Here is a 16,799-nt window from a genome sequence, read left to right as displayed (position 1 = left end):
TTCTGATATAACAAGTTTGTATATGTAAATTGACATTAAATTGGATCCAACAGGTATTGCGGTAACATCGACTGACTGTTGTGTAGATGTGGTTGAAGTTGGTCTTCTACGTGGGATTGATCACTCCATTGATACTACTAAACCCTCTCTTAGACTGACTAGCTGTAGCGGAGGTTCTAGTAAGCACACCAAACTCACTGGTTTTTTTCACGCGAGGATATGTGCATATTTTGAAACGACAGATATTATTGTATACAAGAAAGTCATATCTAAAGGGGAAGTAACGGAATTTTGTGTTAAAAAGCAAGATGAAAGGAAAAGGAAGCGAAATGTAGCTGCTTAAATCATACTTGTAATTCGAGTTGATCATGACTTGTACTGTTTATTCTGTTATGATTATGATTGTATGGCCAACGAATGAATAGAATATATGTGAGCTAAGGTTCGGTTCATTTGCCTAAAAATATATGGTGGATGGGAAGAGTGATTATTGACACATAATTCGATCATAATATTGCCTTGTGAAAATTTGTGATATTGATTAAGTTACTTTTTGTTATTTGAAGTAATGGGTGACTAACACAAATGCAGCTTATATGGGAGTACTACTTTTGGAAGAAATTGAAGTGAAATAAAAATCTATTTCTCAAGTTACCTTTGATTGCCAATGAATGAAAATTTGTGTCCATTTGATTTTGGGAACACATTTGAATTTTTCATTTATGATTCTTTTAGAGATGCCGACATGTGTCGTTGAGAGACCAGCATACTTGAGATGACTCAATTAATTGACCCGGGATACCGATCTCTTTTAAATTTTGATTATTTTGAATTTGACCGATCCAGACCATTTATTTTGTTGATTGATCAGATGATGATTAAACACCATCAAATTTTTAGTGTCTACACGAACATAGCATAAAAGTCTGTCATACTCAAACCATTCTTTTGCATGACTCTTCTTTTATTTTCTTTCTTATAAAAAAATTAAAGTTTTTTTTTTTTTTTCCCCTTCTTTAGGTGGTATATATGTACTTAAACTACAAAAGATAGTCAATATATTTGCAAACAAGGAAGAGTTCCAAAAATGAGGAAGAGTCCCATTTGATAAAATTACATTAACATGACTGCCTATCAAAAATGTTACCCGTATTAAAAATATACAACTTAAGCACTGCTGAAAGAATGAAATCAAATTTAAAGAATACAACCACAAATTCAGTGACTATTGTACCCAGCTGTCGATTCCACCCCTGAGAATCTGTTTCGTTTAGTCAGTTATACCGTGTGATAGAAATTCTCCAAATGCTTTTGTGCATCAGAATAGAACAACAAAAAGTGGCAGTTTTTGAGCTCACTTCTTTCGGAAAGTCAACATGCCGATGAAAGCTATAACTCGACTACCCACACCAATGAGCATAAGGATGGATATACAGAGACCCCAGTGATGAAGATTATAACCCATTGTCAATAGTGAACCACAACGAGTTATCAACCACACGCCATAGTACCTGTGGTGAAAACACAATGATTAGAATGCTTCATCAGATTCGTTAAACTTGCAATTAAATACAATTCCATGTTAACTTCTCAAAGATCCTAAAGAATAATAAGTTAATTTTGCGTAACTGGCTCTAAATATTCCTACATAAACAACACACCACCCCTTTTTTGGGTCAAGTTGGAAGGTGAACAGTTAAGAGCATTGTTACATTTAGTTCATGCCTGAAACCATAAAGAAGACGGTTGGGCAAAAGGTCTACGGCAAAGCTCCATCGTAAGTCTGAGATGCATCCCACGTAAAAGAGTGTGTTAAAATTGATGTATGTATTATTGATTGATATCTGATTGATTTGATACATTGATGTGTTCTGTTACAAATCAGAGTAGCTCATTATATAGGAGAGGGTTTGGGTAGTAGGTGAGGAGTAGGTGAGGGTAAATTGGTTGAGGAGTAGGTGAGGGTAAATTGGTGGTAGGTGTAGTAGGTGTGGTAGTAGGTGGTGGTAGGTGTAGGTAAATTCTAACAGAGTGCATTGTTACTTGTTAATGCACTTAAATGAGTGTACATTCCCCTCTAAAAGTGGGTAATTGAAGCAACATAGAACTATTTAATGTTTTGTTAACCAATGCCCTCATGGCAGTCGTTAATAAAAGCCTTGTTGGGAAATGCTCCAGTGTGCGCACTGTATGCAATCCTACAACAAAATTACGTAAGTTTTTATGAACTTACACAAGTAATGTCACAAAAATGTGTACGTTGAATACAAATTCGTGTAAGTTCGTGAAAACCTACGGGATTTTGTAAATATCAAAACTTTTATGAATAGACTTGCACAAATTTGTGTTCAACTTACATATTTTTGCGAATTTGTGTTCAACTTATCCATAAATATCCATGTCTATTGCTGACAACCAGGAGACACTGGCAGCAACAAAATTAACAGAATTCTCATGCTGCAAGTAACTAGTAAAGCAGCCATATCAGAAGGGACATCAACCACTAAAGGTTGCTAAAAATGTCGAAATGAAGAAAACCCAACAGCATCAAGAGTATCTGTTGTAAGGTGGCCAGCTAGTCCTTTGGCGTTTATCAAGGCTGACACCTGAATGACCTTGTTTACCCTTCGTGAGGCTGACCTAAAAAAGAAATTTAAAAACCACATAATAATTTAAATTTAGTTTTAGAAGTCCTGGTTGGAGTAATATATCTTGTGAAGGTATTAGATGGAAAATTCTAAGTGCTATTTTTGTTTTTCTTAAAGCCTGTGAATGCACGGATGTTTTTAAATCCAAACCAAGATTGGATGGTAAACAAGGTAATTTTTCGAAAAGCAACTAAATAGTTTGCTTAATTCCTGAATTCTAGGATTCATTGTGTCCATCAATAATCCCAACTAAATGTTCGATTTTTACAAACACACTTGTCCATTTTTTGGAGACAAATGCAATGAAATGAAAAGGCTACGATCGATAATCGACCTAATTTTTTCTATGAATGATATACATGGAGGGTCCCTACAAACTAACTGGTTCGGATCATCGAAAAGGTGACTCATGGTGGGCTCCATGGGCCTTGAACTTGAGAAAAATCCAACTCTATCTCTTATAACAAGGCCCCCAACAATTTCCGATATGCTGATATCTATCAAAATTTCTGCCATACTTTGGACCAGTTTGAGGTATTTCTGTTACTATTCTGTATAAACAAACAACTTGACTAGTCCATGCAATGCTCAGAGCACATTTAATCAAAATATTGTATACCTTCCTAGCTGTCATGTCCAGTAAAAACAGCAAAAAAAATCCGATGCTTTGCTAGTCAAATTTCTTATCTATGTCTTCTTTCTCTGAACTTTTGTTTCTACAAGAAGATTTGCCTGGTTTATCCCTTACGTGAGAGTGGCACATACTATGGTTGTTAAGTCACCAATTGTTCCAAAAGCTTAAGCCTTTAGGAAATTGACCTAACAATGAATATCAAGCTATTCAACAGTGGCATCTGACTATGAGAAACGATGGTTGTCTTACCTTTCTGCATTTGCGAGTACAAATCCTTCCAAGGCCCATTTTGTGTAGCACAAGTTAGCTAGGTTCTTCAAAAATTTACTTCCTTTCGTTTGAGTTGCAACGAGAGTCAAAACCACAGGAAGCAGCACTGCACACTGCACAAAATATAATTAGCTGGTTAGCAGAAACAATTAATTTATGGAAATTTAAATTTGAATAGCTGATGAATTTCCAATGTGAACAATTAATTACCAGCTGGGATGGACCAGGTTCAAGGAAGATGGCCAATGCATATCCTATTCCAGTCACACAGTACACAAGACACACCAATACAGTGTAATTATCCACAAAAGAAGATCTGGGGTTGCTGAAGAAATAGAACATTGAGAGATACACCACAGGCTTAATTGCTGTATTGAAATGGTCTATTGTATCCTTGGCAAGAAAATGAGCCAGGCTGCTAATGCCGGAAGCACTCTCTCTCCAATATTGTAACTTGTCGAGAGAAAATGATCTCAAAGCCGCAATTTTGCATAGAAGAGCTGAAATCGGCAACAAAGATTTAAAATAAAAATAAAAAATAAAAAAGATAAGTAAATGATACATAACAAGGAACAAAACTTGTGCAAATGCGTAGTCTATCATTTATTAACAATCAGACTAACAAATATTTTGGGGTTAATTACAAACAAAAAAAAAACCAAGGTTTCACGCATTTTTTACTTTAAACTCCAGTATTTCAATTTCGACAAATAAAACCCTGGAATTTCACTTGTGTTTCAATATACCCTCTCTGTTCATCTTCGTTTGTGTAAGGTCACGAAAGGGATTTAAAGTGAAAAATGCGTGAAATCTTAAAGTTTTTTGTGTAATTAACAATTTTTTAAAAATTAAAATCACTAAAAACAAAAAAGAGTTAATTACAAAATAAACCCAAGGTTTCACGTATTTTTCACTTTAAACCCCCTCTGTTACCTTACATAGACGGAGATGGACGGTGAGGGCACATTGAAACACATATGGAACTCCATGATTTAATTTGTCGAAATTGAAGCACTGGGATTTAAAGTGAAAAAGTGTAAAACCTTTGGGGGGGGGGGGGGGGGGGTTGGGTTTGTAATTAACCCAATATTTTTTCAACTTCGAAATCAACGTTATTAGATATTTTATGTTACAAAAGATATTGTTGATTCATCATTGATCATTCAAACAAGGAGCATAGGGTTACTAATGTTTGGAGGAGGCGAGAGTCAAGCAAAGTTTCTGACATAATTCTGAACCTTTTGCATCCATGAATTTAATTAGAGAAAACCTTTTAAAAAGATCCCGATGCAGTTGGTAAAAAGCATAACTAGGAGCCCACGAATTTAATTAGAGCAAACTTTTTTAAAAGTATCCTGATTGAGTAGGTAATTTGGTATAAGTATAACCCAGAGCCCTAAATTTTCAACTTACATACGCCAATGATGGTGTAAGTGTAACCAGCTGCCCCAAATTGTGCATCACTCACTTTAGTAAGTGATCCTAAGCAGGCCCCAGCAAGTAACAAGATAAGATAATCTATGACTTGTATTTTAGCTTCTCGAAACCGCTGCTTGCCAAGCCTGAAAAATTCATGGGCAGACAGAAGATCAAGACAGAGAAATTAATGCAACATAACTGAGTCGCTCTTTTTTTATTATAGACTCCAACACTTAATAGCCAACTCCCCATTCCCCACCTACATCTACATCTAACTATAATTGAAGCCAAATGATTACTGTACTTAACAAGTAAATTTCCATATAAATTCTGTTCAGTAGTATTTGTATTTAAAAGGAAATTGGCATGTCATTCTGTTCAGATATACAGTTAAACATCATCAATATTTACTATATAAAATCTCACACTCGAAGTCCATCATTTTCTCTAAAAAGATCTCTAAGGAATGACCAGCAAGCATGGACAGTTTTGCAAGTATACACTTCAGGTAATGTCTTGTGAGAGGAAAGTTGCATTGTTTGACTGAACCAAATAAATCAAGCTATCACAAATATTTCTCCTAATATATATCATATATATGTAGATATTTTTTATAAAAGATGTATCAATTGAGGGAGCCTATAAAAGTTAAAAAGAAATACAAAAAGAAAAAAGAGATTCTTAAATATCTACCTCCCAAGGAAGTGTTTGTATTGCACAAAAATATTCGGAGTTCTCCGATTGGACACATCTTTAGACCTCAAGAAATTGTGTCGTATAATATCCCTCCGATGTTCCACATTACTCATCATATCCTGCCATATTTCTCCAGCAAAAGATATTTCCCCGTTTCCAGCAGCAGCAGAATTTATTTGATTACCTAGATTTACACCCGCTGAGGACATAGCAAGTCCAGCAGAATTTTTCTGCAAATCTGGTGGTACTGGATACCCTTTATGAAGCATCCATCTAATTGGAAGCTCTCTATAATTCACACCTTTACTTGTGCTTGGCTTAACCATCCCCTCCAAAACATCAATATAGTGGTCTGGCGGATTAACACGCTCTGGCACATTGATCCCAAGGCCTGAAAAATACTCTTCAACTTTCTTTACAGGTCCGTGATAAACAGTAAGACCACCTTCTGCTAGAAGTATTAAATCATCAAACATCTTGAACAAGGTGTAGCTGAAACAGAATTTAACAGACCATGTGAGAGAAGGAAGTTACCAGAATGCCCTAGAATTTGTAAGAGATCAAGTTAAATGTTTTAAGGTTCTAGCTCCTATACATTATTTATGCCATCTTGGTAGTGCAAGAGAGTCCTCAATTTCAGCAGTTTTAGTAGATCCCTGGAGATGTAATAATAAAAAGGATATTTTGTACATGACACACCAATCCAGTTGTTGTCAACTGTGGTATATGGACTTCTATAGATTTGTGAATTACTTGTCCCAGACACTCCACACTGAAAGGATTTCAGATATATGTCTAGGTAGTTGAGTTTACTTTTTATGCATAGCATGCTCTATATTAGCTTATAAACACACCATTTTGCACTAAAGGTAAAAATAAAAATAAGTGTTTAAGAAATATAAAATCTAGCCATGTCCGATGTCCATGGAAATGAGAATTAGATGAATTCTACACACAGACACATACCGCATCTAACACTTGTACCATAGTCCATGTAAACATTAGGCTATCTATAAAAAGGCTTTCTTGTTTCTAGTAAACATTCATACAAAGACACGTATCAACAATACAAGCTTAAGTTGTGCTCAGAAGTCTCGTGAGCTTAATTCCTGAAATAGTTTCTTGAAGCTATCAGAATAGCATCTGATATGTTGACTACAAATGAAAACCTTCTAATGGTAAAGCTGTCATATTGAACAATTCAAACGGTCATGTGATTAAAAAGAGAAAGAGAATGACAGTGAACAGAGTTCCAAAATATGGAGTTTGTGAATGATATTATTACCTTGGTTGGTGGACAACCATACAGATGTTGACCCCTTCAAGAGCTTCACGTCGAAGTGCTCTGAGAAGTAGCACTGAGGACGAACTGTCCAAACCAGATGTGGGCTCATCCAAGATCAAAAGTGATGGTTCCATTACCAACTCCAGGCCAACATTTACTCGCTTCCTTTGGCCTCCTGAGATTCCTCGCTTCTCTACTGTTCCAACCAAGGAGTCCCGCACTGCTTGTAACCCCAAGGACTCAATAACTCTTTCAACGATGAGAACCTTATCTGCCTTCGGCAAGTCTGCAGATAGTCTTCAATAATTTGAAAAAGAAAGGTAGACAAGCAGTGAATAGAAAAGATAGATGGAAGTGACTGCATTATGAATAAAAAAAATATAACGAAATATAGAGCATTGCGTGAAAAAAGGAAGACAAATAAGAATGTTTATATTGGATGAATACCTTCATCTAATAGCACCTGCAAGAAAAATTAGTCCTGAATGGAAGAAAATTGCTGCAATAGATAAAATGCAACCACATACAATGGCAGAAAATTGCCACAATAAATAAAATGCAACTGTCTACAACTGTGAAGTAGGTGGAAATGGAAACATTACAATTCTAAGCAAGAGATAACAACCATATTTGGTACATTTGATAAATTGTCCATCCATCCTTAAGAACTGAGGAGATATCATGGTATTGGTGTGTGAACTTAGGTCAAAAGAAAGTAAACATGTCTACAGAACAGCAATACCCTCAAGTTTCTAGAAGCTGCGCATTCAGCATCCACAAAATGTAATGCTTACTAAAGTTCCTTTGTAAAAATGCCAGATAGAATTCCTTTATCCTAATAAACAGAAGGACTTTCATTGCCAAACACTTAAGCAGGTATATATAGTTCTTGTTGCTTCCCAATTGCTTCCAAACACAACAACCATGTTGAATCAACTTTGTTAATTATGACTCAGAGAAAACATGTTTGGAGTGTCCGGTGGTTCCCTCCTAGTTGGGGGTGGGTCCCACACCAAGACCCTTAATGAGTCAACAAAGTTTATTTTTATTTTATTATTGGTTTGGAAGCTTCTCATGGAAGCTTGGTTTTGTACCTGCAAGTCAACAAACGAGAGAGAGAGAGAGAGAGAGAGAGAGAGAGAGAGAGAGAGAGACATTTTGTCTCTAATTGAATCAACACAGCGGCAGAGAAACAGAGAGAGAACTGAGAGAGTGAGAGACCAAAAAGAGAGAGAAGAAAAGCTAGGTTTTCTTCAACCTTTGAAGCCAAGATCGGGTGGTTGATTTAAGTCCGCTTTTGATGAAATTTCAGCGGGTTGTTCATGAAGACGAGCTCTACGTTTTGATGATATAAGTATTGTTAATGATCCAAGAATATATCCTGATGATTGTATACCTTTAGTTGTGACTAGAGATGAACCATTGTGACCCTATTATTTTATAGTGGAAGTTTATTTAGAGTTGGACCCGTGGATGTAGGCACTTTTGTCGAACCACGTAAATTTGGTGTTTTGTGATTTTCAGCCATATTATTGCTTGTTGTTTGTGGTTTGTTGTCCATTTTCTAATTACACAAGGAGGGAAAAATATAGAGGTTTTCCCAACAAATGGTACCAGAGCACACAGTTTATGCCTTGAAAGTGTTTGACAAAATTCTTGTGTGAATTTTAGAATGGAGGATAATTCGGGGGCTATCATAAAATTGACCTCTTCTAATTACGCAATTTGGAAACCACGGATGGAGGATGTCCTTTACACTAAGGATTTATATAGACCAATTATGATAAAAGCAAAAGGCCGGATGATGTAGATGTTGAAGATTGGATGATAATGAATAGAAAAACCGTTGCTCAAATTCGGCATTAGGTTGATCAAAGTGTGTCTCATCATGTGGCACAAGAAACTAATACTCACACCTTGTGGAAGAAATTGGAAGCCATGTATGAGAGAAAAACTACGCAAAATAAAGCTTCTTTATTTAGAAGGCTTGTCCACGTGGACTACAAAGACAGGCACAATGTTGCAGAGCACATGAGTGACTTTCAAGGCTTGATCAATCAGTTGACGATGATGAAGATGGTGCTAGATGATGAGTTGCAAGCACTATTGATGTTGAGCTCTTTGCCTAACAGTTGGGAACCTTGGTTGTGACTATAAGCAATTCATCACCAAATGGTGTAGTCACCATGGATATGGTGAAAAATAGCATGTTCAATGAAAAAGCTAGAAGAAAGGAGCAGGGTACTTCCAGTAAGTCATAGGCCCTTGTTACTGAAAATAGGGGAAAAAGTAGAAACAGAAAAATCTACAACCGAGACAAGTCAAGGGAAAAGTCTAGAGGAAAATCCCAATACAGGAAAAACATTAAATGGTATCACTGTGGCATGAAGGGGCATATGAAAAAGGAATGTTGAAAGCTTAAAAGAGAGTAGAAGAAAGAAAGAGGTGGTGAGAACAAAGATGAGAAACAAACAGCTGTAGCTGCATCTAAGGATGGTGATGTTATCATTGTCATGATGACTTTTTTGGGCTCACAGGGCATGATCAGTCCAGTTGGGTGATTGATTCAGGTGCTTCCTTCCATGTTACTTCACAAGAGGACTTCTTTACATCTTACACACTTGGTGACTTTTGCAATGTGAGGATGGAAAATGATGGTGTGTCCAAGATTGTGGGAATGAGAGATGTTTTCTTGGATACCAACACTAGTTGCAGGCTGGTTCTTAAAAATGTGAGACATGTTCCAGACATTCGTCTCAATTTGATTTCCACTTGATGATGAAGGCTACAAAAATCAATTTGGTGATGGAAAATGGAAGTTTACCAAAGGTTCCTTGATAGTGGCAAGAGGAAAGAAGTGTTTCACTCTCTATATGATGCAAGCAAAGCTAAGCAAAGGCGATGTCAATGCAGTTGAGAAAGAGATATCTACAGAGCGATGGCACAAGAGGCATGGTCATATGTGTGAGAAAGGCTATGTGTGAGAAAGGCATGCAAGTGCTAGCCACGAAAGATCTCTTTCCTGAGGTGAAAAGTACACAACTCAAAAAGTGTGTTCATTGTTTAGCTAGAAAAAAACATAAATTTCCTTTCAATAGATTTCCTACATCTAGAAAATCACATGTTCTAGTTTTAGTATACTCTGACGTTTGCAGTCCAATGAAAGTTAGTACACTTGGTGGTGCACGTTATTTTGTTACTTTCATTGATGATCATTCTAGAAAAGTTTGGGCTTATGCTTTGAAAACTAAAGATTGTGTGTTGAAAGCATTTAAGCTTTTTCAGGTTAATGTTGAAAGGGAAACTATGAGATCATTGAAATGTATCTAATCAGATAATGATGGTGAATACAAGGGTCCATTTGAAGAGTACTGCAAGAAGATTGGCATCAAGCATGAAAGAACTATTCCTAAGACACCTTAAGAAAATGGTGTAGTAGAGAAAATGAACAGAACAATTGTGGAAAGAATCAGGTGTATGCTCTCTCATGCGAAACTGCCTAAATCCTTTTAGGGTGAGGCAATGAGAACTGCAGTTGATCTAATCAACCTTTTTCCTTCAGCTCCGCTTAATGGTGATATACCAGACAGAGTTTGGACAGGGAAGGATGTTGCTTATGGGCATTTGAAGGTGTTTGGGAGCATTTGTGCACATTCCTAAAGATGATAGATCAAAGCTTGATGGAAAGACAAAGCAGTGCATCTTTCTTGGATATGGCCATGCAGAATTTGGGTACAGATTGTGGGATCCATCCAGTTGGCAAAAAGGTAGTCTGAAGTAAAGATGTAATCTTCTTTGTGGATCGAACCATTTAAGACTTTGATAAAGATGAGAAGCCAATTTCCAGAAGTGAGTATCCAATAAACTTGGATCTAGTCCCTCCACCCATGGTGCATAATGATAACGGGGAAGATGTACAAGAAGATGTTGGTGATATAGTTGGTGATGATGCTATGGATTTGGAAGAGCAAGAGGAAGCAAGCACCTCCTGAACCACCAATAGAACCACAGTTGAGAAGAACTACTAGAGAGCAATAGTCTTCAACAAGATACTTTCCTAATGAGTATGTGATGCTTACAGATGGTGGAGAACCAAAGTGCTACCAAGAAGCTGCAACTCACAAGCATAAGGGGGAGTGGTTGAAAGCCATGCAAAAGAGATGAAATCCTTACATGAGAACCATACTTATGACTTGGTGAAATTGCCTGCGGAGAAGAGAGCACTCAAGAACAAATGGGCCTACAAACTGAAGAAAGAAGGAAACTCAGTCTAGGTACAAGGAAAGATTGGTTGTTAAGGGTTTTCCCCAGGAAAAAAAAAAAAAAAAAAAAAAATTGATTTTGAAGAAATCTTCTCACCCATAGTGAAGATGTCATCTATACTGGTTGTCCTTGGTTTGGCCGCAAGCTTGAACTTAGAGGTTGAACAACTTGAAGTCAAGACAACTTTCCTTCATGGTGACTTGGAGGAAGAGATCTACATGGAGCAACACGAGGGAAGCTGGAAATTTGTGTTAATGCATATAATAAGATAGTGGCATATGATAGTGGTGTTGGTGGTAGATAGTGGCATGTATAGAATATGATAGTGGTGTTGGTGGTAGATAGTGGCATGTATAGAATATGATAGTGGTGTTGGTGGTAGATAGTGGCATGTATATAATATGATAGTGGTAGATAGTGGTAATATATAATATGTAAGTGGCATATAATGGGTTATAATGATGTTTGTAATATCTCCTATATAAGGAGTGTCATTTGGTCTTGTAAAATAAGAAGTTTTGAATATAACAGAAATATATTCCTTCTTCCTCATATTTTCGGAGTTCTTCTTCCTCATATTTTCTAAGTTGGTATCAGAGCTACAAAAAACACAGCAGCCCTAAAACCGTCATAGCCATGTCGGAAGTCACGTCCGAAACCACTTCAACCCCTGCCGCTGCCATTCCGATGAAAACGTCAAACTCTCACTCTGTCCAAATCACCACCATCCGCCTAAATGGTGATAATTTTCTCCGCTGGTCACAATCTGTCCGGATGTATATCCGTGGGCAAGGAAAGATCGGTTACATCACTGGTGACAAGAAGGCTCCTGCTGTTAATGATCCGCTGTTCGACAGTTGGGACGCTGAAAACTCCATGGTTATGACATGGTTGGTCAATTCCATGGAGGAGGATATAAGCTCTAATTACATGTGCTATCCTACTGCACAAGAATTGTGGGATAATGTTAGTCAGATGTATTCTGACCTAGGAAATCAATCTCAAGTTTTCGAATTAACTTTGAAGTTGGGAGAGATTCGTCAAGGAGATGATTCCGTCACCAAATATTTCAATTCGTTGAAAAGGTTGTGGCAGGATCTTGACATCTTCAACACATACGAATGGAAATCGGTTGACGACTGCAACCACCACAAGAAAACTGTGGAAGACAGCCGTATTTACAAGTTTCTTGCCGGCCTCAATATTGAGTTCGATGAAGTGCGAGGAAGAATTATTGGCAGACCTCCTCTCCCATCCATTGGCGAAGTATTTGCCGAAGTCAGAAGGGAAGAGAGCCGAAGGAGCGTCATGCTTAAGAAAAAAGGTACTGGTGAATCAATTGAAATTTCTGCTTTAATTAGCGATGCTGCAGCCAACAAGGCTGCAAATTACCAGCGCAGGTTTGATGATAAGCCACGGGTCTGGTGTGATTTTTGCAACAAGCCTCGCCATACACGCGAAACGTGTTGGAAGATCCATGGCAAACCTGTCAACTGGAAAAGCAGCAAACAAGGAGAGAAGAATCGTGGCTTTCCTACCGCTAATGAAGCCGATTCAGGTCCCTTCAACAAAGAGCAGATTGATCAACTCTTAAAGCTGATAAAATCCAACCCCTCATCCGGTACTCCTAGTGTTTTGTTGGCACAAACAGGTAGAAATCCTAAAGCCTTCTCTTGCCTAAACTTCTCTCCGTGGATCATAGATTCCGGTGCCTCCGATCACATGACTAGTTTTTCCCATTTATTTAGTACCTATTTCCCTTGTTCTGGTCATGACAAAATCAGAATAGCCGATGGTAGTTTTTCACCTATTGCAGGAAAATGATTTATTAAACTAACTGAGAAAATTAATCTCAATGCTGTTCTTCATGTCCCCAACTTAGCCTGTAACCTTTTGTCTGTCAGTAAACTATCTAAGGATTCTAATTGTCGTGTTACATTTTTTGAATCCCATTGTGAATTTCAGGACCAGAACTCGGGAATGATGATTGGGCGTGCTAGGATGCTAGAAGGTCTTTACTACTTTGATGAAGTACCTGTTAGTAATAAAAAAGCTCAGAGCTTTAATAGTACTAGTTCAATCTCTGTTCGAGAAAAAATAATGCTATGGCATTATAGGCTAGGACATCCTAGTTTTCTTTATCTGAAACATTTATTTCCAGAATTATTTAAAGGGATTGATTGTTCTTCTTTTCATTGTGAAAGTTGCATTTTTGCAAAATTTCATCGCTCTACTTATTTGCCAAAACCTTACCAGGCTTCCAAACCTTTTTATTTGATTCATAGTGATGTTTGGGGCCCTTCTAAAATTACTACTCTTTCTGGTAAAAGATGGTTTGTTACATTTATTGATGACCATACTCGCTTATGTTGGATTTATTTGATGAATAAAAAATCTGACGTGAAAAATTTATTCACAAATTTTTACAATATGATTGAAAACCAATTTCAAACCAAAATTGGTATTTTACATTCTGATAATGGAACAGAATATTTCAATGAGCAGTTGGGTGAGTTTTTGGAAAAAAAGGGGATTTTTTATCAATCTACATGTCGGGATACCCCTCAACAAAATGGCATTGCAGAACGAAAAAATAAACATCTACTTGAAGTAGCACGTGCTATAATGTTTTACATGCATGTTCCTAAATATTTATGGGGTGAAGCAATTTTAACAGCCTCTTATTTGATAAACAGGATGCCTACAAAGGTGTTAACATACAAAACACCTTTCGATTGTCTCAAAACGTTTTTTCCTGACACGAGGTTGTTTTCTGATTTACCCGCCAAAGTTTTTGGATGTACTGCCTATGTTCATGTTCCTAATCAATTTCGTTCAAAACTTGACCCCCGTGCTATAAAATGTGTTTTTTTGGGTTATTCCTCAAACAAAAAGGGGTATAAGTGTTTCGATCCTCAAACCAAGAAATTTCATGTGAGTATGGATGTGTCATTTGTGGAAACAAAATCCTATTTCCCCAACACTTCTCTTCAGGGGGAGACAAGTGGAGTAGAAGACCGTTTTTGGGATATTTCTATCCCGCTCCCCAATGTCATTTATCCTACACAAAAACCACATCTGTCTGATAATGATCACTTAGGAGAACCAAGTTCTATGGTGCCTAGTCAAGAAGATTCTTGTTTAGGGGGAGAAGTACTACAAAATGATCTAAATCCTGAGCTTCAGGTTTATACTAGGAAGCGATTTCATCTGAGGAATAATGACCCGAATGTCCATCCTAATGACCCGAATGTCCACCCGAGTTCTGGCATCGAAATTTTAGGTAATCCTATTCCTTCTATTTCCGACCTTGATGTTCCTATAGCAATTAGGAAAGGTGTCCGAAATTGCATTAAACATCCTATTGCAAATTACCTCTCCTATCAAAGACTGTCTAAAAACCATAGAGCTTTCACATCTAGGATTTCACACTTGTTTGTTCCAAGGAATATACAGGAAGCATTGGATGATCCGAATTGGAAATTAGCAGTCATGGAGGAGATGAATGCTTTAAGGAGAAGTGGTACTTGGGAGATAGTTGATCTACCCAAAGACAAGAAAACAGTTGGGTGTAAATGGGTGTTTACGATAAAATGTAACGCAGATGGAAGCGTTGAGAGATACAAGGCGAGACTGGTGGCTAAAGGCTTCACTCAAACTTATGGGATCGACTATCAGGAGACATTTGCTCCTGTTGCTAAAATAAATTCCATCAGAGTACTGTTATCTCTTACAGTAAATTCAGATTGGCCTCTACATCAACATGACATTAAAAATGCATTTCTCAATGGTGATCTTGAAGAGGAGGTGTTCATGAGCCTACCGCCGGGATTTGAGCAGAGACTTGGAAGCGACAGAGTATGCAGATTGAACAAGTCATTATACGGACTCAAACAATCACCAAGAGCATGGTTTGAACGCTCTGGGAAGGCAGTTATCAGTTGTGGCTTCTCGCAGAGTCAAGCAGATCACACAATATTTTATAAACATTCAAAAAATAGTAAAATTGCAATTTTGATTGTTTATGTTGATGACATCATTTTAACTGGTAATGATGAAGCAGAGTTAGCAGCCCTCAAAGAGAAACTCGCAAAAAGAATTTCACATTAAGGATCTGGGAGCCCTCAAGTATTTCCTCGGAATGGAATTTGCAAGATCCAAGGAAGGTATATTCGTTAATCAGAGAAAATATGTTCTTGATCTCCTTGGAGAAACAGGTATGCTTGGTTGTACGATGGTGGAGACTCCGATCGAGCCTAACTTGAAGTTACAAGCTGCTAAGGCTGAAGAAGTCAAAGAGAGGGAACAATATCAGCGACTTGTCGGGAAATTGATTTACTTGTCTCATGCGTGGCCTGATATTGCCTTTGCAGTCAGCATGGTAAGTCAGTTCATGCACTCACCAGGGGCAGAGCACTTTGAGGCCGTTTATAAGATCTTAAGATATTTGAAAGGAACTCCAGGGAGAGGCTTACTGTTCAAGAAACATGGACATCTTCAAGTTGAAGTATACACAGATGCAGACTGGGCAGGAAGTGTTACAGACAGGAGATCAACATCCGGATACTGCTCCTTTGTAGGTGGGAACCTAGTTACATGGCGGAGTAAAAAACAGAATGTGGTAGCTAGAAGTAGTGCAGAAGCAGAGTTCAGAGCTGTTGCCCATGGAATCTGTGAAGTAATGTGGATTAAAAGAATTCTTGAAGAATTAAAGCTTTCTCACCCGACACCTATGAAGGTCTATTGTGACAACAAAGCAGCTATATCTATAGCTCATAATCCAGTTCTACATGATCGCACAAAACATATAGAAGTGGATAAACATTTCATCAAGGAGAAAATCAATGCTGGCATAATCTGTATGACCTACCTTCCAACAGGTGAACAATTAGCTGATGTGCTAACGAAGGGACTACACAAGAAGCAATTTGATAAGCTGACTAGCAAGCTGGCTATGGAAGATATCTTCAAACCAGCTTGAGGGGGAGTGCTGGAAATTTGTGTTAATGCATATAATAAGATAGTGGCATATGATAGTGGTGTTGGTGGTAGATAGTGGCATGTATAGAATATGATAGTGGTGTTGGTGGTAGATAGTGGCATGTATAGAATATGATAGTGGTGTTGGTGGTAGATAGTGGCATGTATATAATATGATAGTGGTAGATAGTGGTAATATATAATATGTAAGTGGCATATAATGGGTTATAATGATGTTTGTAATATCTCCTATATAAGGAGTGTCATTTGGTCTTGTAAAATAAGAAGTTTTGAATATAACAGAAATATATTCCTTCTTCCTCATATTTTCGGAGTTCTTCTTCCTCATATTTTCTAAGTGATTCAAAGTGAAAGGCAAGGAAAACTTAGTTTGTAAACTAAAGAAGAGCTTGTATGGTTTGAAGCAAGCACTAGGCAATAGTACAATAAGCTTGATTCCTTCATGGTTGATCATGAGTACAAGAGGACCACTTCTGATCATTGCATGTTTGTGAAGAGATTCCTTGATGGCGACTTCATCACTTCGTTGCTTTATGTGGATGACATGTTGATAGTTGGGCATGATGCGAGCAAAATTGAGAAG

At 37.5% G+C, this 16,799-nt stretch overlaps 2 protein-coding genes across 6 annotated transcripts in view; one reads left to right on the top strand and one right to left on the bottom strand.

The window, feature by feature from the left end:
- LOC114266373 (ATPase GET3B) overlaps positions 1–528 on the top strand; it is a 30,510-nt gene extending 29,982 nt beyond the window's left edge. For 2 of the 4 annotated variants that reach the window (XM_082882814.1, XM_082882816.1), the window contains exon 12: positions 54–528. The gene's annotated coding sequence lies outside the window, so the exon portion shown is untranslated. The remainder of the gene's footprint in view (positions 1–53) is intronic. The other 2 variants (XM_082882817.1, XM_082882815.1) reach the window with 1 other exon arrangement.
- A 551-nt stretch (positions 529–1,079) lies between these two features.
- Positions 1,080–16,799, bottom strand: part of LOC114266370 (ABC transporter G family member 28-like) — a 30,806-nt gene continuing 15,086 nt past the window's right edge. For both annotated transcript variants that reach the window (XM_082882812.1, XM_028207255.2), the window contains 6 exons: positions 6,953–7,249; positions 5,665–6,159; positions 4,966–5,114; positions 3,763–4,052; positions 3,532–3,665; positions 1,080–1,511 (listed from right to left, as the gene is read on the bottom strand). In XM_082882812.1, the coding sequence (XP_082738938.1) occupies positions 1,355–1,511; positions 3,532–3,665; positions 3,763–4,052; positions 4,966–5,114; positions 5,665–6,159; positions 6,953–7,249 (1,522 nt within the window). In that variant the 3' untranslated portion in view covers positions 1,080–1,354. The remainder of the gene's footprint in view (positions 1,512–3,531; positions 3,666–3,762; positions 4,053–4,965; positions 5,115–5,664; positions 6,160–6,952; positions 7,250–16,799) is intronic.

Source organism: Camellia sinensis, chromosome 8, assembly GCF_055761805.1.
Source record: "Camellia sinensis isolate YWXY chromosome 8, ASM5576180v1, whole genome shotgun sequence".
In the NCBI taxonomy this organism is placed as follows: Eukaryota; Viridiplantae; Streptophyta; class Magnoliopsida; order Ericales; family Theaceae; genus Camellia; species Camellia sinensis.
This window is presented reverse-complemented; position numbering and strand designations above follow the sequence as displayed.